Genomic DNA, 23,819 nt, shown 5'->3' with positions numbered 1-23,819 from the left:
GAAAGGAGAGGAGAGGAGAGGAGAGGACAGGACAGGACAGGACAGGAGAGGACAGGAGAGGAGAGGATCTGTTCGAGGTATGCCAGCAAGATCAGGAAAATTCAAAGCTCTCTGGCTCCCTCAGCTGACATAATTCTTAATTATTTGAGTAAAAGGTCTGGAGAATACCTGCAAATTTTAACCAAATAGTTTTAAAGCCACTGAACAACATTTAGAAAAAAATATTTATAGAGATATCAAGGGAGACTTTAACCTTTTAGATTCTCTCTCTCTCTTTGCCTACATGTCTTAATACTGAGATACACATTTTCCAGGAAAAAAACCTCTTGTTCCTGGAGGGAAAGAATTCGCAATCATGTTCCTGGAATTTTTAATAATCCATTTCTCATGGGTTAGCTTTGTATTATCAGCTATTCTTTGTGCCAATGCCTTCTCTCCTGCTGCAGAGCCCCCAAGCCCAGCTGGAGAGTGGAATGCACCCAACAAATGGCCATTCAAGTCTGCACACACCATAGGCTACTTACTGCATTACATTTGCACCATTACAGCTCTGGTATTTGGCTGCTATTATCAACATGTCTTGTCCCAGTTGCTTTTGAAACACCACCCTAGTGCCAACAAAGAGACACCCTCTGTGCATTCCAAACCAGGGCTTTGAAGGAAGAATCTGCATTGAAACATTTAACAATTTGCAGTTGCAAATGGTCAATCCAAAGATTATCAGAGATCTTCCTCTCCCTCCCTCCATCTCTTCCTTCTCATAAAATACCAGGTAGGGACCGCCTTTTTTGGAGACAGCATTAATGACGCACCATCCCAGACTGATGGAAAACATCTCCCCGCAGATTCTGCATGGAATCACACTGGCTGGCATGGCCATTGCAAAAGCAGCTGCCCTGCACAACCATCTCATAGATGGCATAGTAGTACTTCTCAAGGGGATCACTGTGCCTTCTTCCAAGCAGAGCATCCCCAAGGGTGTGGAGTTTAGTAAAATTGATCCTCAGGTTTGTCAATGTAATGAGCTCTGGAAGGAAAGAAGAGAGATCAAGAGCCCAAGTTCACTCTAAAATGAACAGCATGAAATCTTCAGCTTGGATCAGTCATCCAAGAATTCTCCCATAGTGAAGAAATAATGGAAATGATCCGATATTGGCCAAGACTACTAATGTGTACAGTGCCAGGGCAAGGACCACTCCTGGCACATGGCTATGTAAGCATTAGCACCCTCCTTGGTATGGCTCTGCATTTTCCCAGCCACTGGCTTCATGGGTTCATGCACACCTCTGGGATTGCTCCCAAAAAGCAGTGTGGATTGGGCCTGATCCCAGAAGGAAAGACAGTTAAGCTACACGGATGAACTTTGCAGAGCTCTGCCATTTGCCCTCAGGGCTAGAGAACAGGACTGGCTCCATTTTATTTATTAATACAACGTCACCGTAAGATCTTTAGGTACCTAATTTTCAACGTCATTGACTTACACCACTTGAGCTGTTGACCTTTTCAGTGTACAAAACAACAACACCAGGAAAATATCTCTGGAGAAAACCTGTAGTGTCCATACCTTGGATATAGGGCACATATGGATTTTCTATTTCAAAGCTGGGATCCAAAGCTTTTAAAACAACCTGCAAAACAAATTGATACAGCTGTAGAGATGGGATGAGCACCCACCTAAGGGATCAAATGACAGGCTCCTGCCTTTACCACATACAGACAAGAGACCTTCAGCTGCAGTAACAGAGCCACATATGATCTGAACTCATACAAACACAACCACCTGGCAATACCTCGCCTTCAGTTGAGGGCTCGATGTCTGAATATCTTGAATCACAAATGATGTCTCCCACACTTTTTGCTGGACCGGAAGAGATGTTGGGAAAAGAAGCTGCACAATCATGTGCAAAATATCTAAACACTTTCCAGGACTGACCAAAATCGGTAGAGCGCTCAACTAGCATTGCTGCAGGCCGAAATGTCTGCAAGAAACATTTCAAGAATTTCTTAAGCAGGCATTGATAAAACATCTCAGGGGTTGTTATACTAATATTCCTCTTCAGGGGATGCTAAAATTCTGTGTTTGGGATCTTGTAGCTCATTACAGGGCTACTGTGCTGGTTACATGATTTTCTGAAAAAGCCAGATTATTCATTAGAACCTCTCTCTAGCAAAAGGGAAGGGTAACCTTCCATATAGATACAAGATCACTTTCTAAGTAAAGAAGTTTACCATAACAATGTAGAAATTTTGTAAAAAAAAAAAAATTGTAGCCATATGTGTCATAATGGTTATGCATGAGAAAGTTGAACTAAATTGAAAGAGCAACTGCAGTTCAGATATGTTCTAAATTTTTAGGGTTTAATTTTGCAATTTATTTTTCTGCTTTAATTCTCAAATTTACAGAAAATAGGACCAGAAGGCACATGAATAGGAAGCTATTCAGCCTATCCTCTTCCCCTAAGGCAGGATCAGCTATAATTTAACCATACTTGACAGGTGTTTATCTAACCTGTTCTTACAACCCTCTAAAGATGGAGCTTTCACTGCCTCTCTAAGCAATTTATTCCTCTGGCTAAGTAATTAGTGTTTAACGTTACATAAAATCTCTGGTTAAAGATGTACCTTAAAGGTCAGGATAAGATGGCTGAACTGGAATAAAGTTTCTAGGTCCAATCTAATGCTGACATGGTCCATGCCTGAAAAGAGAATGAAAATGAAGATCACAATGCATACATTGAAGGTGTAGCTGAGATAGTTTTCCCATGGGGAATTTAAAGATGCCTTTTCCAGCACAGCAGCTAGACTCTTTAGGGCATCACCTGTGCACAAACCCAGCGTGTGGCTGGATTGCTCTCCCCAGGGCAATACGATTTTCTGCCTTCCTGACACTGTCACTGGCAGTGCTGCAGGTCACTGAGACTGCAGGACTTGGTTAAAGGTCCTGTTCAGATAATTCAAATAGTAAATGATGGTGATGGTTCTGGGTTATGTGTTCCTGTGTCCAGTTAGGTTTATTTTTTAAAATCCATTGAAATAATTTACTTATTTCTAAGGAAAAAAAAGAGAAACAATAAAACTGTGGTGTTTTCTTCATGCTAAACAGAACTGTTAAACTCTTCTATACTGCCAGACCCAAAATTTATCAAGAGTAGAACTACTACACCAGATATCTTCCAAAATTGCAACATGTATAGAAAAAAACCTCCACAATTCACGCATTCTCTGCAGAGAGTTGCAGGAGTTCATGTCTGCATACAGCATCCCAGGGCTCCTGCTGACCAGGCTGTGCATGAGACCTCATCCCAGAAGAAAGATTGGGAGAACAAGGAAAGCTCTTCTCACAGCTGGCCCACAGCTTTATTGGCAGTGGTGTCCAAAGTTAGTGATGGATTCTTGCTAAACTCCATGAAAAAACAAGGTTTATAAATTTTCAGCTGGATACTCAAAACAAAGGTAACATATTACCTTACTTTTTCTATGCCTTAATTTCCAACCAATCAAATGTTTTTTACATATTTACTGTATGTCAAATAAGATAGAGTAAATGTTATTCCTCCTAGCATAGTGCTTTACACTATTTGTTTTTAAATGGGTATTTGTGTTTTACATGCTGTTATTACATGACATCACATCTGTAGGCAAATATATCTTTTGCCACAAATCACATTTCCCTGAAAGGCAGATACCCTGTGGAAAATACATGGTCTCCATGTATAACCATGCATTGCCACTGGTCCTCTGGCCACCTCTTGGAGATACTGTGCTTAAAACTTGTCCATAGGAAAATGGACTTTCTGATATCCTATATTGCTACACATAAATGGGTTCAAATCACTCAGCATTACTGAATCAAAGAACAGATGTGGTGGTGTTTCATCTTTTCATAAAAGCAATATGGTGAGTGCCAATGGCATAAAGAAATCCCATAGCAACATTTTGAAGTAATATTTTCTCAAAGAAACTTACCATTTTCTGACTGCCACCACTTCTTTTTCCTATCAGGCTCAAACGCTGTGATAACATTTTCAATCATATGACTGTTGTGCTGGGTATAGGGATTATATGGGTATCTGGAATCACAGAGAAAGCACTTCTGTTCAGCCTAGAAAACAAAATGAGCAAAATAAAATATTAATTTTGTCTCTTCACTAAAAATCAAGTGGATGTACACATATTTATGCAATTGCAAGACTGGCATCTGTCATGTTGCTTTGGGTGCCTGTACTTTTAATCACTCAGGCTTTCATATATAAGGGATAAGCCCAAGAAAATCATCATATGCATGAAGCATGTACATAGTAAGTGTTGGTCTTGGTGTGCCACAGGTATTCTATAAAAATTACACTTTTTCAGTTGTGGAGAAGGGATCTCGGTAAGAGCAGGTACAAAGTAAGTAGTTGGTCTGGGCTGACACCACCACCCTGACCACTGTAAGTGTATTTTGTAGGCATAGGGAAACTGCAGAAGTTTAAAACCAATGCAAAGGAGAAAAATTAGGCTTTCAATAGGATAAAAGGGTCTTGTTTGAAAATGTTACAAGCAGAAGATGAAGGTAGCAATGATTAGCCAATGTCTCAGTTCTGAATACTTTTGTCTGCAAAAGGGCTTGGATAGTGAGGGCAAGGAGCTCCTCTTTAAGGTGATGAGTGGGGGATTGAGTGGGAGACTAAGGAGAGGTGACAAGGTTAACATTCTGGTCTGGGAGATGAGCCGTGCTGAGCCATAAGGACAGCCTGAACACCACAGGATCACAGCCAGCAGGGCCCCAGGGAAGTAGGGCAGGCAGTGCCGGATGTGCCACTTGATGAGATTTGGGCAGAACCTGAGTGCAACTCAAGGATAAGCCAAAGCAGAAGGTGATGCCCAAGGTGTGTGCCTGGCTTGCGGGGATGGTGGCAGGAAGAAGAGTGGATGACACAGCACCCCAGAGGGAGCTGAAGGAGGAGGCATGGGTTCAGTGCCCATGGGTGGGAGGCTGGCAGGGATGCTCCCAAAAACAGAAAGTGGAAATCATTGGCAGGAGCTGGACTGGAAATGACCCAGAAGGGGATGGATAGAGAGGCATCCCACTTGGCACACTCAAGATCCACAGAGAAGCATTGGGAATAGTTTATACATCTTTGTATTATGAAATCACCTGGGAGTTATTCACATTTAAAGAAATTAATACCTATAGATTAATAGGTATGGTATAATTCATGTGTTTTAAACGTTATGATAAATATGTATTATATTCAGTCATTCTATACCACCCTTGACAAGTGTATGAATATACAGTTTAGAAGACAAGAGAGAAATACAAAAAATACTCTGTCATCTCATTTCACAAAGCTCTGGTAAGAAAGCACTTGGCACTCTCTGATTTATATCATCATGGCTAGGCTTCGCGAACGAAGATTTGGGAAGGGCTCTACCCATGTTTCTTGCAAGCGCGTTGGTGGCTAAAAAGGCCAATACGAGATAGGCATGTCCGGTTGCAAAAGGCACAGCAGAAAGACTCCTTAGAGGGTATATTCTGCAAGGCTCGATTCTTTCTGCGTTGTCTTTTCTCCTCAAGGGTGATCCCGCGTGCTTTCTCAAAAGCATCAGCAGCGTTATAAATGGTTTGTCTCCAGGCCTCCCGATTGGAGGCCAGAGTAGACCAGTTATGGTGATCAACATGCCCAAGGCTGAGTTGTTGCTTCAGGGAGTCCTTGTATCTTTTCTTTGGGGCTCCTCTCTTGCGGCAGCCAGTGGCAAGTTCACCGTAAAGCAGGATCTTGGGGAGGCGGTGGTCCTTCATCCTAGAGACGTGCCCTGCCCATCGCAGCTGTGTTCTCAGCAACATGGCCTCAATACTTGTGATTGCTGCCTGTTCAAGAACAGATGTATTGGTCACATAATCTGACCAGTGGATGTTTAGGATTGTGCGGAGGCAGCGTTGATGGAAGCGTTCTAGGAGTCGCAGGTGGTGGTGGTAGATGACCCATGATTCGGAGCCATATAAGAGAGTAGACAGCACTATGGCTCTGTAAACACTGATCTTGGTACTTTTCTTCAAGTGTTTATTTCGCCAGACTCTTTTATGAAGCTTTCCAAAAGCACTATATGCCTTCACTAACCTGTTGTCTATCTCCCCGACAATCTTACCGTCCGAGGAGATGAGGCTGCCTAGGTAATTAAACAGTTGGACTGATTTGAGTTCTGATTGGCCGATGGTGATGTGGGGATGATGGGGGACTTCCTGAGGTGCAGGTTGATAGAGAACTTCAGTCTTCTTTAAGCTGACTTCCAGCCCAAAGAGCTCAGCAGCGTCTGCAAAGCAGGATGTTAAACGCTGCAGGGCTGCTTCTGTGTGGGCAACAAGGGCGGCGTCATCAGCGTAAAGCAGCTCCCGGACAAGATGGTTTAAGGTCTTGGTGTGGGCCTTCAGTCGCCTTAGATTGAATAGGCTTCCATCAGTACGATATTGAATGTAGATACCGTCCTGATCCTCGAGGTCTGCCATGGCCCTTTGGAGCATCATGCTGAAAAAGACTGTGAATAGGGTAGGAGCGAGAATGCAGCCTTGTTTCACACCATTCTTTATTAGAAAGGGCTCAGAAAGTGTGTTACCATATCTGACTTGGCCGTGCTGATCCTCATGGAGTGAGATGATCATTTTAAGGAACTTGGGGGGACAACCTAAACGTTCCAAAATCTGCCAAAGACCTTTTCTGCTCACAGTATCGAAAGCCTTGGTGAGGTCGACAAAGGTTACATAGAGACCTTTGTTCTGTTCCCTACACTTCTCTCGCAGTTGTCTGAGAACAAATATCATGTCTGTGGTGCTCCTGTTGGCTCTGAAGCCACACTGACTTTCAGGTAGAATTCCTTCTGCTATAGCGGGTATTAGTCTGTTCAGGAGTATTCTTGCCAGGATTTTGCCAGCAACGGAGAGCAGAGTAATACCATGGTAATTTGAACAGTCTGATTTAGTACCTTTCTTCTTATACAAGGTGATGATGACTGCATCACGAAGGTCTGAAGGTAGTTCACCTAGTTCCCAACAGCGCACCACAAGTTCATGAAATTTAGCATGGAGTGCAAGGCCCCCATGTTTCCAGACTTCGGGTGGAATTCCATCGACCCCAGCTGCCTTGCCGATTTTCACCTGCTGTATGGCCTTGAGGGTTTCTCCTAAAGTGGGGGCAGTATCCAATTTGTATTTCACCAGTTGTTGTGTGATGGACTGAATTGCTGAGTCTTGGACTACACGGTTGGTACTGAAAAGAGTCTGAAAGTGTTCAGACCATCTGTTCAGAATGGAGGTTTTATCTGTCAGAAGCGTTTGACCATCTGCACTGAGTAATGGGCTTTGGACTTGGTATGTAGGCCCGTATGCTGTTTTCAGGGCCTCATAGAATCCTTTGTGATCCCCTGTATCTGCACATAGTTGAGTTTTTGCAGCTAGATCGGTCCACCACTTGTTCTGGATGTCACGGAGTTTCTGTTGGAGTTTGCTGCATGCAAGACGAAAGGCTGTTTTTCTTGCGTGACAGGATGGCAGTGCAAGATGTGCTTGGTGGGCAGTTCTCTTCTTCCTCAACAAGTCCTGGATTTCTTGATTGTTTTCATCAAACCAGTCCTTGTTCTTCTTGAGGGAGAACCCTAAGGACTCTTCAGAGTATTGCAGGATGCAGCTTTTAATATGATGTCAAATTGTTTCAGGGGAGGAATCTGCAGTCTGTGGAATGGTTTTCGAGCCTAGTTTGAAGGTTTGCCTGGAATCTTTCTCTTACTGTGGCTGATTGGAGATTGTTAACTTGGAGTCTTCTCCTTGGGATACTGCCCCTTTCGGGTTTGAATTTGAGATTAAAGTTGAGTTTACAGCGCACAAGCCGATAGTCTGTTTGACATTCTGCGCTGGGCATCACGCGGGTGTGGAGGACATCACGGACATCTCTCCGTCGCACCAAGACATAATCAATGAGGTGCCAATGCTTAGACCTGGGGTGCACCCAGGTTGTCTTCAGACTATTTTTCTGCTGAAAGATAGTATTAGTGATGATAAACTGTTGCTCCGCACAGAATTCTAGCAGAAGTCGACCATTATCGTTGCAGTTTCCAACACCATGCTTGCCTAATACTCCTTTCCAGGCTTCAAAATTCTTACCTACTCTGGCGTTGAAATCACCAAGGATAATGATCTTATCATCTGCGGGCACCTTTTGGGTAAGGCAGCGCAGGTCAGTGTAAAATTTATCTTTTTCAGCAGGGTCAGCTTGGAGAGTTGGGGCATATATACTAAAGATGACAACGTGTTGCTTGTTGTTTAGTGGAAGGCATAGGGAGATAATGCGGTCAGAGTGACCTGTCGGCAGATGTTCGAGTTTAGGGACAATAGAGTTTTTGAACTCTGATTTATATAGATGCATACTATATGCTGCTTGGTCAACTTATGTCTAAGGTTGCTCCACAAAAAAAAAAAAAAAAAAATCTGCTCCAAAGGACAAGCATGTGTATGTCCATACAAGGCATGTCTGGCAGTTCCCATTTGCCTCTGAAGTGCTGGCTTTATACTCTCCTCCATGCTGCCCCCTTTCTTTTCCTTTCAAAACATGTGTAAGTAGTAAATCCAATCATAGAGCTAAAAACCACTTAACCTAATTTAGAAATAAAATTACATATTAAAGACTGACAATGATTTCCAGTGCTTCTTTTCAAACACAAAGCAGTTGAATTCTATTTTTTTTCCATATGAATTTTCAATAAGACATCCCAACTGACTCCTGGATCTTGGTAGCTTGCCATGTTGACTAACACCCACTTTCACAAGTAAGGTTTGCTCTTGTCATGATGCCTGACACAGGCCATCAAAAGAGGAACTGAGGGAGGAAGAACTTGGCTCTACAAGACGAATGATGCAAAGTTCCTGGCCTGCCTCCAGCAAAGCACTCAAAATGTGCTGGTGAGAGTGAATTGAGTCAAGTGGGATTCTGAAACACTATTGGTGACACACACATTTAAGGCGAGCTGATGGAACAGAACACATTGCCAGAGCATAAGTCTCTCTCTTTCGAGCTCTGCAAAGCAGATTTGTAGTTTTCACCCTCTTCAAGAGACAGCCACCAGGGGTCAAGATATGTTGAAGCAGCATTAAATCACAGGGATTATTGCGGAACAGCTGCTCCTTTTCATGAGTCTGTATTTACATAATTCAAAGGGTAAGTACAGGCAAGTGAAAATATTAATTTTTTATCGCTCTTTGATCTCCTCCTAAAAAGCAAGAATAAAAGGCAATCATCCAGCTTAAGGGCCAGAAAGATGGTTCAGGCTATTTCAGCAAAGGAAAGAGGTATTTACATTTTGCAGAAAACTGTGGTTCCAACATGCAACTTGGAGCAGTGCCTGGTGCCATCTCCGTACCTTACTCTGCAAATGTGTCACACCATTTAGCCAGAAGGTCATAAACTGTAATTATTTTCAATTGCTCATAAATTAAACTGTATTTTAACTTCCTCTTCAGCCTAAGCTCTTATTTAGTGAAAATATTTCTATTTGTGACGATTTATTAGCTCAGTGGGGCCAAGTCCTCCAGGATGTGCAACAGAGGAATTCCCATTCCTTCCTGGCATAGCTCCCATATGCTCACCGGTCCCCCTCATTACTGTGGTGAGAGAGTGAGAGGGATCCTTCTGATGAGCCACATTTTCAATCTGCCAACCTACCCATATGGCCAAAGACTGGACTACAGCATTAGGTCTTCCCTTTTCAGAGACAGTTTTCTGCTTTCAGCAACACTGGTCTCATTTCAGATCAAAGGATATGAGAAGACATGGTGCAAATCTCTGAACAGGCTGCCTGAGGTTTCAACACTGTATGGACATGTCCTTCAGTGAAGGTCCACCAAGCCAGTGCCTGCCTGTGGGACTCCACTGCTCCTGCACTCACACACACACAAACCATAGTCTTCACTTCTGAGGCGTGAGCAGGAAGAGGACTTGCAGAGCAAAGCTCCTTCAGAAATCCCTGTGCTCAATCCTTGTGTGTCTCAGGGATGTTTCTCCCCCTTGAGAAGCTACACATCACCCTGGAGGCTCTTTGCTGCCAAACCCTCCATATGTGCTGCAGTAAGGCACAGCCTTCCACTGTCTGATGGTTATTCAGACAACTCCCACAGAAACTTCCTACTCTGGGCAAATTCCCTGAACAGATGAGAATACTGTTGGTAAGCAGAGTTCAGTTTATTAAGAAAGAAGGAGCAAACCAACCTCTAGGTAGCCTACAATACAGTACTTCTGAGGGCTGTTGATCCCACAGGTTGACGAGGCTGTCAGTTGCTTGCTGCGACCCCAGAGGAGGTTCCCAACGGGTGGGTGGCAGGACCTGGCATCACAGTCGTGCTGTGTATGCTGGGGTCTTATCAGAGCTGAGCACAAAAGAAGATCAGAGAGATTAAATTGCTTCATATACTCAGCAGTATTCTCCAGACAAAATCATTTAAATCTCAACACCAGCAGAAAACTAAATTATCCTTTGCCTGAGCTCCTTTTGTCCTTACTAATACCTTTTTTGAAGAACTTTGGTAATGAACACACCTTCTACAAAATAATAATAAAAAATATAGCTAGCATATTGCAAATTCATGCTAAAACTTAGATTTTCAGCACATTATTTTTCAGTAAAAATGCCAATCTGCCATAAGCAATAATTTATTATGGTTCCTACAATGGTATGCCCATTGACAGCATCCCTACAGCAGAATAGCAAGCATTTCAATTGACTCTCTGAGCAGAGCCAAATTGGGATTAATTCTGCTGGTTTGTGATGATTTCCAAGTGATAATGGCGGACATGAGACCAATATTGACATCAGGAGTCCTCAGATTTTCTGTTAATTTGCAACAAATCCCTAGTCTAGTGCCAGAACTTTCTGTTCAGACCCCATGGAATGGTCCTTAATAATTAAACAGAGTAATTCTGAATTCTCTAAATAATTGCAGGAGTTTTTTCATTTATTTTGCCTGAAACAACTTCAAATATTTTCCCCATTATATTAAGACTTCCCTTACAGGGCTTGTCCTTTTAAACAAGTTCTGTCCTGAAACCCTGAACAGGAATGGGTACCTTGGAGGCTTTATCTTTCAAGTTTTACTTGGCTCAACTTGTTATAAAAGGTGCAGTTAAAAAAACCCAACAATTGATACAAGAAGATCCCACAGAACACCAGAAATGGTAATGCAATTACAGCAGTAAATAATACACCTTTTGCAGCCAGATTCCAGTCTATGGCTCAGGCTATAGTTAGATTACGACAGAGGCTTGACTCTTCAGGTGTAAAGCAATGCCTACATTTGGTTAGCCTGTTCTCTTTATTTATACAGATCCACACTCATTATTAATTAGCTGATATTGATTGTGCCTCTTGGGGCCTGATTTAGATTCAATTACAACATGTAACTTTTCTTTGTACTTAAAGGTTTCATATCACTCCTGAGTCCTAGGTAGGAGAGTGGGGAATAAGGACTCACTGTCATGTTTCTCAATAGTGTCTTCTTAAAAGAAGCACTCTAACAAAATCTTGGAGATATGTAAATCACGTGATAATATTTTAAAGTTGGCCAGAGTAACTGTAGCATCTGTACTTACTGAGGTGTAACAGGATGGCCAGCCCCAGCCTCATGCCTCCCAGTGGAACTCAAACTGGCACCACTGCAAGAGAAGAACTGGTGGGTAACTTGGTGCTCTGCCTCACTAGGGCACCCTTTGCACATAGGGGTACCCAGAGGGGTACCTTATTAAAGTGACAGAGCCATAATAAAAATATAGAGACTAAAAGAAAACCCTGGCTTTGATTTAGTTCTAGAAAAAGATCTTTACACTTAATGTAAAATAAAACCAGAATGCTATCACCTAAAATACTGTAGCACTCAAATACAAGCAACTTAATCCTAACTAGATTCAGCAGGGCTGTTTGCAAAGATCTAACTCTTTTTCTGAAAGTTCTTGTTTCTTTTCATTAACTTGAAACAAAGAGAGAGGTCCTAATGAAGATGCTATTGAGAAATGCCTGATGTCAGGTGCTATGAATTTTGTCAGAGACAAGATATAACTGCATCTTAAAGTGTAGTGAAGAAAACCAGGTAATTTCAGCATCAATGCAAAAGACTCGTACGGGGGAACCTCAGCATGAACCCAAGGGAGGTTCATTGTGGCCTTGTGGCACCCTTCCTCTTCCTACCTACCTGGAGGAAAGTGACACTTGTCAACATAAAACCTCTGCTGAAAAAACAAAGGCAGCCATGGGTATAAAAGACAACCCAGCATCCTGCCTCAAGTAGAACTCCCAAACCAAACCTACCCCTGTCTTTGCACCTTCCACCTCTTTCTCCATCTGTAGGCACCAGTGTACCCTGAAGCAGCTCTGGCTGCTGGGGCATCCCTGTATGAGCAAAGTGCCACTTCCCAGTTCAGTTCTTGTTCCTCTGAACTAAGATGAAATATCCCCCCAGAGCAGGCAGAACATAAGGAAAGGCAATCAAAGCATTTCAGTTGTTACTGGCTCTGTGTGGGCTTGGTTCACACAGCTCTATACAGCACACAACACAACAGCCATACCTAGATGAGTACTTCAGCAACCACAGGTAGGGAAAGCTATCAAGGGTTGCCAGGCTTTCATGCTGCTTCAGCTACTCTCACTGCCAAAACTGCAGAGAGCCTGGCATGTGAAAGGAAGATGATGCTGGTGAGCATCCATGTAGCTGTGCCTGGCTCCGTGGCTACACAGAGAGCTGGCCACAGATCCACTGTCTGAGGCAAAATTGAGCAAACTGCTGTGTTGGACTTTAAATTTTATACTCTGTCAGAATAATGGACAGACTCAGAGATGATTTAAGCTGCAACCACTGTGACAGCACTGTAGTGAAATATAGGTATCCATGGTAAGAGTGATCTTGGCAGGTATACATCCCAATTCCTACCCTAACACTGTGACATTCAATACCGATGATACTCTTTAAACATGACTCCCTTTAACAGAGAAACAAGGACCAGCAAAACCCCAACATACTTTAGTTCCATGCTTAGCAGGAAAATTAAAAGATCTTACCTGGGTTCCAGGCAGCCAAGTGTCGCGGCTGGAAATGAGCACAACTAACTGAGGGAAGCAAGCAAAGGCAAACCAGTGCACTTCAGCTGGAGGAGACAGCGCGTCCCCCGAGGCACCAAGGTGTAGGTGAGAATGAGACCCAGCCTGCAACCTGTCAAAAGCTTGATTTGTGAACTCCTTCTGCTTCTGGCATCAGCAAATATGTTCACTGAAAGACAATTGTGACAGGTTAAGTTCATGGCAGAAAAAGTTCATGCAATTGAAAACAGAAGGCTGGGATTCCTAAAGTGCTGGCACACAACCCTTTATCTGTTGTTTAATTAAACATATGTTCAGTTAGTCTGGTTTGAAACTAAACGTCAAAGTCTTTACATCTACTTAACATCAGAAGTCTAGTGGCACTGTGGTATCTGAACACGGGCTAGAAAGGATGATCCCTCGCAAAAAGGGTGTGAATGGTCTGGCAGGGCTGATTTGGGGTTCTGAGGTGACTGTAAACATGCCCACCAGACAGGTGTGATCACACTCAAGTGGACATATCGAAATAACTTCGAATTAGTTCAGGCTCTGGATAATTGTTGTGAGCACTACGGTTTTCTCAATTTAAAGGTAAAGACAACATGGCAACATGAACCACAACTTTGCATTTCAGCACAAGCTTTGCCTGTAAATGTCCTTGGCAGCAAGCACAGTGCAGGGTGATGTGTGGGGTACAGCGCGGTTGTGGGAAATGCAGTGATGAAGGAGCTCCGAAATGGTGTTCACCAACTCATGCATGGAACTGGCCACTGTTTTTTGGTGTCTTTGTTGAAACCTGTGGCACTGTGATTCCAGTTTCCAGAATGGCAAGTTGTCTTGATACACATTTTTGGTTGTGAAATATATGTGTTATCAGTTCTCCTCCGACTGCTTGTACCTGTCATCACATCCTTAAACAGAAGGTTTTCTATATGTGTAAAATATGTTAATCATTGCTTTTCTTTTGGCAGTTCTTATTCTTTTGTAAAAAAAGGTATGTGTTCTTTAATCCTATTGCAATGCTTAGTGTCCTCTGCCATCACTTTGATTGTTCACTGTAGCAGAAATAATTCTTACACTTGGATTTTTTGAAATTATTTTCCTCAAATGCATGTAGAAATTACTTGTGAGACACTTTTTTTCAGGCTAATTTAATCTGCATTTGGTTTGCACTCATGCATGATTACTTACTGTACAGATGGCTCATACTTAGTGGGTTTCAGTATTAAGAAATGAAAGACTAAAATATATATTAAGATATTAGATTTACTTTTTATGTGTAAGCAGTATGTCAAACACTCCCTGAAAGAGTGAAATACAACTGAAGAAACTATTATTATTATGATGCTACTAAATTATACAATGGTTGACATGTTATTAGCATATATGGTAGGGAATTCAGAATTTGTTACAGAGAAGTTATGTGAGAAGCAAATATCAAACAAGATTTATTTGCAGAATATAGCCAGTCCTGTGTTCTGATTTATGTAAGACCCCAAGCAAGAAGGAGGTTTTAAACTGCTTGAGGCAGGGATTAAGAAACTTCTTTCTTGCTTCTTTAATCTCTCCATTGGTAAAGGATCTGGATTTATAAGGCATCACTCGTCCCATGCTGGCTGGAGGGTAGATAGCACCGGTGTGTGATTTTTCAAGTCATCACAGGTCCGAAGGTTGTAATTTCTTAGGCCCAAGGCATATCCGTAATACACACAAAGGACAGGAATTGCTAGCACAGCAACATATATTCCCTTCACACACCAACCAGCAGTGAGTGAAGAGGGCAGGAATAGAGACACCACTTGAAATTTTCAGTAAGAAATAAAATTATTTGAGCCTAAGATTACTGTTGCCATGTGAAAAATAAGTATTTAATCTAAAAAAATAATCACCTGGGCTTCCTTTGTGTCAATGGAGAAAGACAGGAATCCCTACAGATCCCATCCTACCACCTTCTTTAGACACTTAACTTACAGGGATAAATTCCCTTTCAGAGGTATCTGCTGCTTTCCCCCCAGCTGGGGCAGCCCAGCTCCCTAGCTTAGGGCAGATGCCTGTACTTTTGGCAACTAAAATGTACTGAGATGAATCCCATCCATGGCCAAAACCTTAGATGAAATCTAATGTTCTGAAAAGCAAAACAATCTTGCTATGTTTCTCTCTCTGCTCTTTTGTTTCTCTCTCATTTCTTCAAGCATACCTTATGCTTAAAGTGTACTTTCTCAAAGGCAAAGACTGTATTTTTTTGAGTTTCTACATATTGGGGGAATGTAGCACTGAATAATAAAACCATAATAAATTGTAAGTTTACAATCAAATAAGAGAAGAGGTTTTTTTTAATAAATCTGATCAGGAGAGAGCTAAGGGCAGCAGAGGAATATGCTACAGAGCTCAGGTGTGTCAGGAGAGGGAGGCCACCCTATCCCCCAGCCTCCTCACCTCCACATCCCACCGGCTGGCTGCTCCTCCATATCTTGCATCCTGAAGCAAATGACTAGATTTAAACTTGTATTTCATAATTATTTTTAATGAGCTTTTCCACAATTCAAAAGGATGTCAAGTCTATTTATAATTTACTTTCTAACAGTCACAGCACCCCCCAGTGCCCTTCACTGCCCTTCGAAGTCTTTGCGTTTTCCACCTTAAACAAGAAATGCAGTTTCAACTCAAATATTATCTCCCTGGCAGGCACAGCATTGCTGATAGTAGTAATAAACACTAAAGACAAAAAAGAGAGTGGATTTGTTTAAAATATCAGTGTGATTTTCTAAGTGTTAGTCAAGCTATATACATTCAAAATACATTTCACGTTATTTCCTAAGGACCTGACATTTCCAAGCTGGCAATATGACTGGCAGTAGGAGAAATCTGTCACATACCCTGTTGCAGTCTCATGTTTACTCATGTCTCATTTACTCAGTGAGTTCATGCAGTAAAACAGGACCAGGCTGTTTCTAGGAACCTTCTCACATCAATAAACACAAGTGCTTGAAATTTTTAATTTTTAATTGTTTTGCTGGCCTATTAATCAGAAATAGTTATTCTCCCTAAATTCAAGAGGAAAAAAATGGATTATTGCACATAAAAGCATAGCAGAGAGGACTAGAAAGGAAAAAAAGGAAAAGGAATATGCTCAGGAATAAAAAACTGAAGATACATGAGGAAAAGAAAGCAAAAGAGCTTTTCCAGCCTTCACAGGGTATTGCAGACTAGTCTCCAGGGCTGCCTCTGACCTCTCTCCCTCTTCTACCCTCCCAGCTAGACCTCCAGGGTGAACCCCAAGCTGGCTTCACCCTTTTATGGAGCATGGGGATATTGACAAACTCTGTTTACCAGTACCCAGCTCAGGCCACTGCATCCAGCTGCCATGGGACTGTGCCCATCAGTGCCACACTACATGGGACCAGAGACACAGCAGCATTGATGCCACATGCGTGGACAAAGGCTGAAGGCAGAGCACCAGCTGTGGAGAACTGTTAGACCAGCATAGCCATATGGTGAATCTGAACTTGCAGCTGCTCTGGATGCCCTCCCAAAGGGGCCTGTTCCCTTACCACAGTCCTCATGAATAGTTTTTCCCCCTTGTGGCAGTAACCATGGCTCATCAGGCCTTGAGCTAGAGCTCTGCTCTGTTTTGTACATTGCCAGGATAGCTATGGTGAGCTTTTCGATACATTTTTCTAGTTATGATTTATCATATCTGAATAAGAAATTGCAAAAACCCATGGGACCGGCATCCCCCTGATGAAGCCACTACCCTCCATGTGGGAATGCAAAGTGATGTCCAGTGTGGGAAGTCACAAATAAGTCTCCTTCCTTGGCATGCCCTGCTCTTTTCTTACATACGGCAGCATTGCCACAGCTGTTTGGAGAATCTCTGTTGGTTCCTTTACAGGTTTTGAGACACCAACAAAGACCCAGACTGAAGAAGTGTCTTCACCCTGGAGTATTTGCTCCTATAGGCTGTTGTCACCCACAGCTGCCTGGGGCCTTTGCTGTGTCCCTGCCAACCTTCCACAGGGGAACAAAGGGAAAGTACCCCAAGGAAAGCAGATTACCATCCCAAGCACGCATTCTGGGTTCCTGGCTTTATTTGGCCCCATTAAGACCACACAGAAGATTCCTCAATGATTGTGAGGAGAAAATTGCATTTTGAGGCTTTAATGGAAGTGTTGTAGGTTATATATCTAAATCCCACAACATAGGAATTAATCATGCACATTTTCTCTTCTAAAACAGAGTATCCATTAAAGAGGGAGATTACATCAGAGTTGCAGGAGTTAAGAGAAGCTATACTGATTACTTTATTGGGAATAATCTAAATCTCTGCATATAAGACAACTAAAAAAGACTTTTAAAAGCTAATACTTGCTTTGCATATGCCACCATTTTAGCAAAATGAAAAGGTTTGCTCAGAGAACTGATGCTTGTTTCAAGCCATTCAAGCCAAGGTGTTTCATATTAGTCACAAAAATTGGCTATTTTTAAAGTCAATTTGACCAAAGATGTTTTTTGGAAAGACATCTGTTCAACTACTTCAAGAAAACAAAAACTGCAAGTACACACAACATAGGCCAGAGAGTCCTTTCAACTCTGCCAACAAATTGGCTCAAGCAGCATGAAGAGCAGTCGCTGAATTAGATTTACCTGTATGCTTTTAAAATGTCAATAATACTTTGTTTTGAAATATCAAGCTATATTTTGGCAAACAAAAAATGAAAGAAAGCCCTTAGTAAACCAGGGTTAATAATTCTATTATAGCTGTACAAGGACAATAAATACAGAATTAGGATGACTGCAACAGTTTTTCACACGACAATCACTACCCTGCAACATAAAATAACAAAGCTTCTCACCAGAAAGCTTTTTCCACCACAATGTCTGTTAATAGGCCATAACAGTGCTCTTATTCTGCTAATGGTCTCTGTATTGCTGAAAGTGCTAAGAAAAGACTGTCCTATTTTTATTCATCCAAATTTGTGGCAATGTTCTGTTTTAAATCCCTATTATTAGATTTTCCATACCTGTCAGCCTAAATTATCCTAAGTAGTTTTCTGTAGGTTAAAGTAAATTCTTCTGCAAAGGTTAAAGTGATGTTGTTTAGAAAACTACCTTGAGCTCAGAAAATTTCTCTGGCCCCTGAGGAACCTCTGTGGCTCACTGGCTGTAGTGGGTTGACCCTGGCTGAACACCAGGTACTCTCTAAAGCCACTCTCTCCTCTCCTCTGCAACTAGATAGAGAAGAGAAAATACAACAAAGGGTTCATGAGTTAAGGACTGGGAGAGGGTCACTTGCCAATCACGATCACAGGCAAAACAGGCACAAAGTGGGGATATTAATTAAATTTACTACTAAGAGGATCAAAGCAGGAGAATGAGAAATAAAATAAATCTTAAAAAACACTTTCCCCCACCCCTCCTTCCTTCCCAAGTTCTACCTCCTCCTCCCACCCAGCAGTGCAGGGAGACAGGAATGGGTGTTATGGTCAGTTCATCACAGATTGTTTCTGCCGCTGCTCAGAGAGAGGAGTCCTTCCCCTGCTCCCCATGGGTTCCCTCCCATGGGAGACAGTCCTTCACAAACTTCTTCGACATGAGTCCATCCCACAGGCAACAGTTCTTCACAAACTGCAGCAACATGGGTCACTTTTCCATGGGGTGCAATCCTTCAGGCACAGGCTGCTGCAATGTGGGTCCCCCACAGGGCCACAAATCCTACCAGGAAAACCTTCTCCAGCATGGACTCTTCTCTCCACTGGTCAGCCGTTCCCTGCCAGGACCCTACTCCATCATGGGCCTCCCACAGGGTCACAGCCTCCTTCGGGCATCCATCTGCTCTGGCATGGGCTCCACCATGGGCTGCAGGTGGGTCTCTGCACCCCGATGGTCCTCCATGGGTTGCAGGGGCACAGCTGCTCCACCATGGTCTGCACCACGGGCTGCAGGGGCCTCAGCTCTGGCACCTGGAGCACCTCCTGCCCCTCCTTCTGCACTGACCTTGGTGTCTGCAGAGTTGTTGACACATTCTCACTCTGCCCTTCTCTGGCTGCAATTTTCACCTGCATAATAACTTTTTCTCTCCTTCTTAAATATGTTATCACAGAGGCGTTACTGTCATTCCTGATGGGCTCAACCTTGGCCAGCAGCGGGCCCATCCTGGAGCTGGTTAGCACTGGCTCTACTGGACATGGTGGAACCATCTGGCAGCTTCTCTCAGAAGCCTTCCCTGTAGCCCCTCCACTACCAAAACTTGGTCACGCAAACACTATACAGTGGTTTAGAAACGTTTTCTTCCAATACAGAAACCTGTTTGGGAACTCTGATGTGTGGTGGTGTTTTTTTTTTTTTTTTTGGCGGGGAGGAGTGTGAATGAACAAAATCAGAACCCAGAAGACCACAGTTTAAAGAAGAAACAAAGGGAAAACAGTCAATTCCACAAGTCCCTGCCCAAAAAACTAGGAAATTGAGATCTTCAGAAGGAGAACCTCACAGACAGAAGGATGACAGCTTCAGTTTGAGAAGACCAAACAGTGAAGAGAAGATTTTGTCCACTGGAGGACAACAGCAGTGGCAGCAGCACCAAAGTCTGGTGGTTAGAACTTCCATAGGAGGCACTGGCTCTGGTCCTCCAGTCGGAAGCACAACGTGAAACTGGCTTTTCCATCATTCTGGGAAACATCTGGACTACAAGTCTCTGAAATGAAAGAAAATCTGCTCTCATACTTTCTCCTTATTTTTTTTCAGGAACTTCAAATTTAAATATTATGTTTCAGATTGACAGGTAATAAAATAATTTTGGTTCTTTTAAATTCATTTTGATTAGTAAAATTGAGATGGACTGAAATCACTTTTCTTTCTCCTTACTTCATTGAATGGAAGAAATAGTTTCTTTCTTACATAATTGGAAAATAAAAGTAGCACAAAATCACTAGAAATCAGAAAAAGTACATTTAGATTGAAATGAATAAATCTTCAGGAAACTGCAGAAGCTTCAGGAAGGTCTGCCTGCAGGGTGAATAACTGGGAAATCTGAAGTTTTCCATCTGAAGTCATCAATACCTGTGACATGTGTGGTGTCTGGTTGTGCACCATAAGAGCACCCTCACACAGCTCCTCTCCTGTGGTCATCCACGAGGTCCCTGGTTGCACAAGACAGCAAGCACAGAGCAGACAGGAGTCAGATGAATCTGAGCTCAGCCAAAAGCATCAACAGCTACACGTACCTTCTTTTGCCTAACTTGGCAATGTAAACAGCTAAACTGACATTTTGGAGATTCTCCATTTTCAGTCCCAAATGAAATTTAATACAAAGGCTTCTGAAGGTATCTAAATCTATCAACATATACATTTTAATTACCTAGAAGCATGACAGAATGATGGCTGGCTGACTATCAGCTGTTTAATTTTATTTGCGTCTATCCTGTAACATCTGGAATCTGTACAAATACAGGAAGCATCACACAAAAGTCACACATAAGATAAGTGAGGAGAAAGATTAGATTTTGTCATGATCCTAATGATATAATCAACATAGCAGTAGCACGGCCGGAACACTACATGCTAGTGAGTTGGAGACTGCTGGATAGATTTATATAAGTTTCCCAGGATCAAGAATATATAAGCTCTGCTTTCTCTCAAGTATTTAATTACATCAGATGGAAGAAAGCAGAAAAAATTTGTCTCACTTCACTTTCCTGATCTCCCCTTGTCACAGGGAAGGAAGGAAAGCGTTGTCACCACCAGGCAGGAGCAGCTGGGTACGATAGAAACCCAGCCAAGCACAGAAAATGCCAACAGCAAAGCCGGAGAAGGAAATACCTCTTGCTTTCAAAAGCTATTAGCGAGGCACTTCCTTTTCAGAGAAAGAAGGAAGGAAGCAATCTTTCCCTTGCTGACCACCCATGTGGAGCACATTTCAACAGCAATTGGTTTGTTCACATGCTGCCTGTCCTTTCTCACCAGGTAGTTTGTGACCATTACCCCGAGCTGCCAGAGCAGAGTCAAGGGAGTTATGTCTGTGAACATCAAGCCAGATGGCACTTCAGTCTCTGAAGATACTGCTGTATCTTGAAGGCTAAGTAGCCTGCAACACAAGACAGGGTAGAAAACGACCAGAGTTTGGGGAAGCCAGGTTGATTTAAAGTTGGAGACTGAGAGGGTGGGAGAGGGAAGAGAAGCAGATGATTCAAGCACCCTGGCAGGGAAAAGATTTAATGTTTGAAAAGGTCCATCGGTAATCATAGGGCCATAGACTGGGCAAGGAAGATGTGGAGAGAGCTGGGCAGGGGATTATAGAGAGTATGTTGAAAGTTGTAGCCAGAAGTTGGGTCTCAGTCAGATGGGCATCAAAGAAGTGTCATGTGCTAGCAGTTCATAAAAAAAGTATTGCCATGCAGAAACAGAGGCTGAAAGAAAACAGGACACTCCACAGACGTGGCTACAGGGTCTCCATTCCCTGCATGGGCAGGTCTGTGCAGAAATACAATGGTTGTTTGAAGAGCTGGGATGCATTAGACCTACTGGTCATTTTGAGGTGCTCACCTAAGAGTATCCTGACCCCTTCAGATTGCCTTGCAGATGTGTTATGAAAATTAATGGAAACCCTGATGGTTGCCAGATTACACTTTGACTAGATAAAGCTTAATTACCAGTTCTTATTTTTGGAAGGTTCAGCTCTCACCAAGCATATTCAAATTGTTACAGAAAGCAACAGGCATGGTAAAATAAATAAATAAAACCCCTCACCAATACAAGAAGCTCATGTTCTTTACTATTAAAATCAAAATAATATTCTTATAAAGTAAAACCTTTCTAGCAATTTGCCAAGAATTCTTTAAACTTGTTTGGCCTGACAGAACAGCAAGAGAAGAATTTTCAAGAAAACTCACAAGATTTATTTCTTATAGAACCCAAACAACAAATGTGCATACTTACCTACACCACAAAGTTTACAAGTTTATAAGTTTGGGGAAATCTGATGATTCCTGCTGATTAAGTGTCAACTTACATGCATACTACTAGTATAATTCTAACACCACAAAGGTCACAATGACTTGAAAAATTTTGATGAAATACTAGTAAGACTATGTCAAACTTATTATTTACGAATATCCTAGTATCAGCTCATGTATGACTTACCCAGATCTCTCCCAAACCCTCAGAAAGACTTTAGTGTCTTTTATGCAGTTAACACATAGCAATGTCTTTTCTTCTATCAAGGTAAATGGTTCTTGTCCCTCCACTATGCCATCTAACACCATTCTCAATCAGGTAGCCTGGCAGAAGGCCAAATACTTCCTACCATCCAGGCTTTTAAGACTAGCAATACTTTTCAAGACTAACTTTTATGCTGGGACAAAGCAAACTTGTAGCAAATGAGTAAAAAATAGTGTATTTGTGAATACAACTTCAGAGAAGCTTTGAGAAACCTATTCATTAATGGTTATGTGTTTTTTCAGGAAAATTGTGTGCCAAAGAATGGAAACCAGAACATTAAAATCAAAGAAATACTGAAGGTCACAAAATATACTAGTGTGTCTCTGTTTCCTGATTTGGCCTTGTGCTATGTTTAGACAATTCAAGAGCATTACGCAAAAGGATTAGTGTTTTTATGTAACTTTATCAATTATCAAAATATTTCTGTTTTGTAATCACTAATTACTAAAAATAGCCAAGTGGTGAAAGAGCAGGATTTATTACTAACCTGACATTTGTAATCTAGACAGGAATTCAGTTCAGTGACTGATGTTCCCTTTCTCTCCACGGACACCATACAATCTAGTAACAACATACATCATCTCTGCTGAATGAAAGACACAACTTGGAATCCACTATCTGTCTACACCAAACAATTTAAACTTTTAGGAAAAGAAAAAAAAACCCCAGGGATTACACTAACATTTTTAACTACAGCTTTCACAGCAATTCACTGGAGGGCTTAGGACTTATCCCTGCTCCCCTATGAGCTCCCCATGAGCTTCATGAAACAGCCGCATAAATTGCATCTTAAAACGTTAGCTAAGTCACAAAAATATTCAAAATAAGAATTAGGATTAAATTACCTTTAAAAAAGAGATTTTTAATCGTAAATATTTATGTATTAAAAGAGTGGTGATTATGCAGAACAAAGCCATTCTGTTTACACGATGTATTAGTGGGAAATAGGATTGCTTGAGATAGCCTCAGTAGCTTTAACATCGTCTTCCTTACAGCGAACTGGATTGTTCTGCTTTTTGAGACTCCATGACAAGAAATCTTCACTAAGATAATTTGAAAAAGATCTCTCAAAAGACCAGAAGTGGAGCCGAATTGGAAAACTGACGTGAGAGAACAGGGAGACCACGGCTTCCTTTCATCAACAGCTTGTCTTTACAGAAAGCCGGCACAGACCACGAAAATGGAAGCCCATCAATAAACACCACGGCAGCGGCCGTCTGCGTTACCGCACTGCACCCGCCGCTCCCCTCACGGAGGGACGGCACCTCCATCCCGCCTCCGGGACACGGCTCAGCGGCTCCGGCCGCGGGCAGCCGGGATTCCCCAGCCCCTCCGCGGGCAGAACCGTGGGCAAGCCGAGCGCGGCACCGGGGCTGGGGACACCGCCCTTCCCACCGCCTCCTTCCCGCTTCCTGGAGCGTGGTTCCCCCTCATTGGCCGAGGGCGCTCCCGCCCCATCCCGCTCCATGGTGTCGGGCTGTTCTCCCTCACCACCCACCTTTACCCCTTCCCGTCCTCTC

The 23,819-nt window shown here is 42.5% G+C and overlaps 1 protein-coding gene across 1 annotated transcript in view; it reads right to left on the bottom strand.

The window, feature by feature from the left end:
* Positions 1 to 23,767, bottom strand: part of LAMB4 (laminin subunit beta 4) — a 56,519-nt gene extending 32,752 nt beyond the window's left edge. The window contains exons 1-9 of the mRNA XM_027679594.1: positions 23,526 to 23,767; positions 21,043 to 21,166; positions 18,245 to 18,314; positions 10,233 to 10,390; positions 3,967 to 4,102; positions 2,623 to 2,696; positions 1,791 to 1,979; positions 1,565 to 1,628; positions 813 to 1,027 (exon numbers count right to left, since the gene is read on the bottom strand). Coding sequence (XP_027535395.1) covers positions 813 to 1,027; positions 1,565 to 1,628; positions 1,791 to 1,979; positions 2,623 to 2,696; positions 3,967 to 4,102; positions 10,233 to 10,390; positions 18,245 to 18,314; positions 21,043 to 21,166; positions 23,526 to 23,767 — 1,272 coding nt within the window. The remainder of the gene's footprint in view (positions 1 to 812; positions 1,028 to 1,564; positions 1,629 to 1,790; positions 1,980 to 2,622; positions 2,697 to 3,966; positions 4,103 to 10,232; positions 10,391 to 18,244; positions 18,315 to 21,042; positions 21,167 to 23,525) is intronic.
* Between the last annotated feature and the right edge of the window lie 52 nt (positions 23,768 to 23,819).

Source organism: Neopelma chrysocephalum, unplaced genomic scaffold, assembly GCF_003984885.1.
Source record: "Neopelma chrysocephalum unplaced genomic scaffold, ASM398488v2 Primary Assembly neopelma1_45, whole genome shotgun sequence".
Classification (NCBI taxonomy): Eukaryota; Metazoa; Chordata; class Aves; order Passeriformes; family Pipridae; genus Neopelma; species Neopelma chrysocephalum.
The sequence above is the reverse complement of the archived record's forward strand: the minus strand, read 5'-3'. Positions and strand labels throughout refer to the sequence as shown.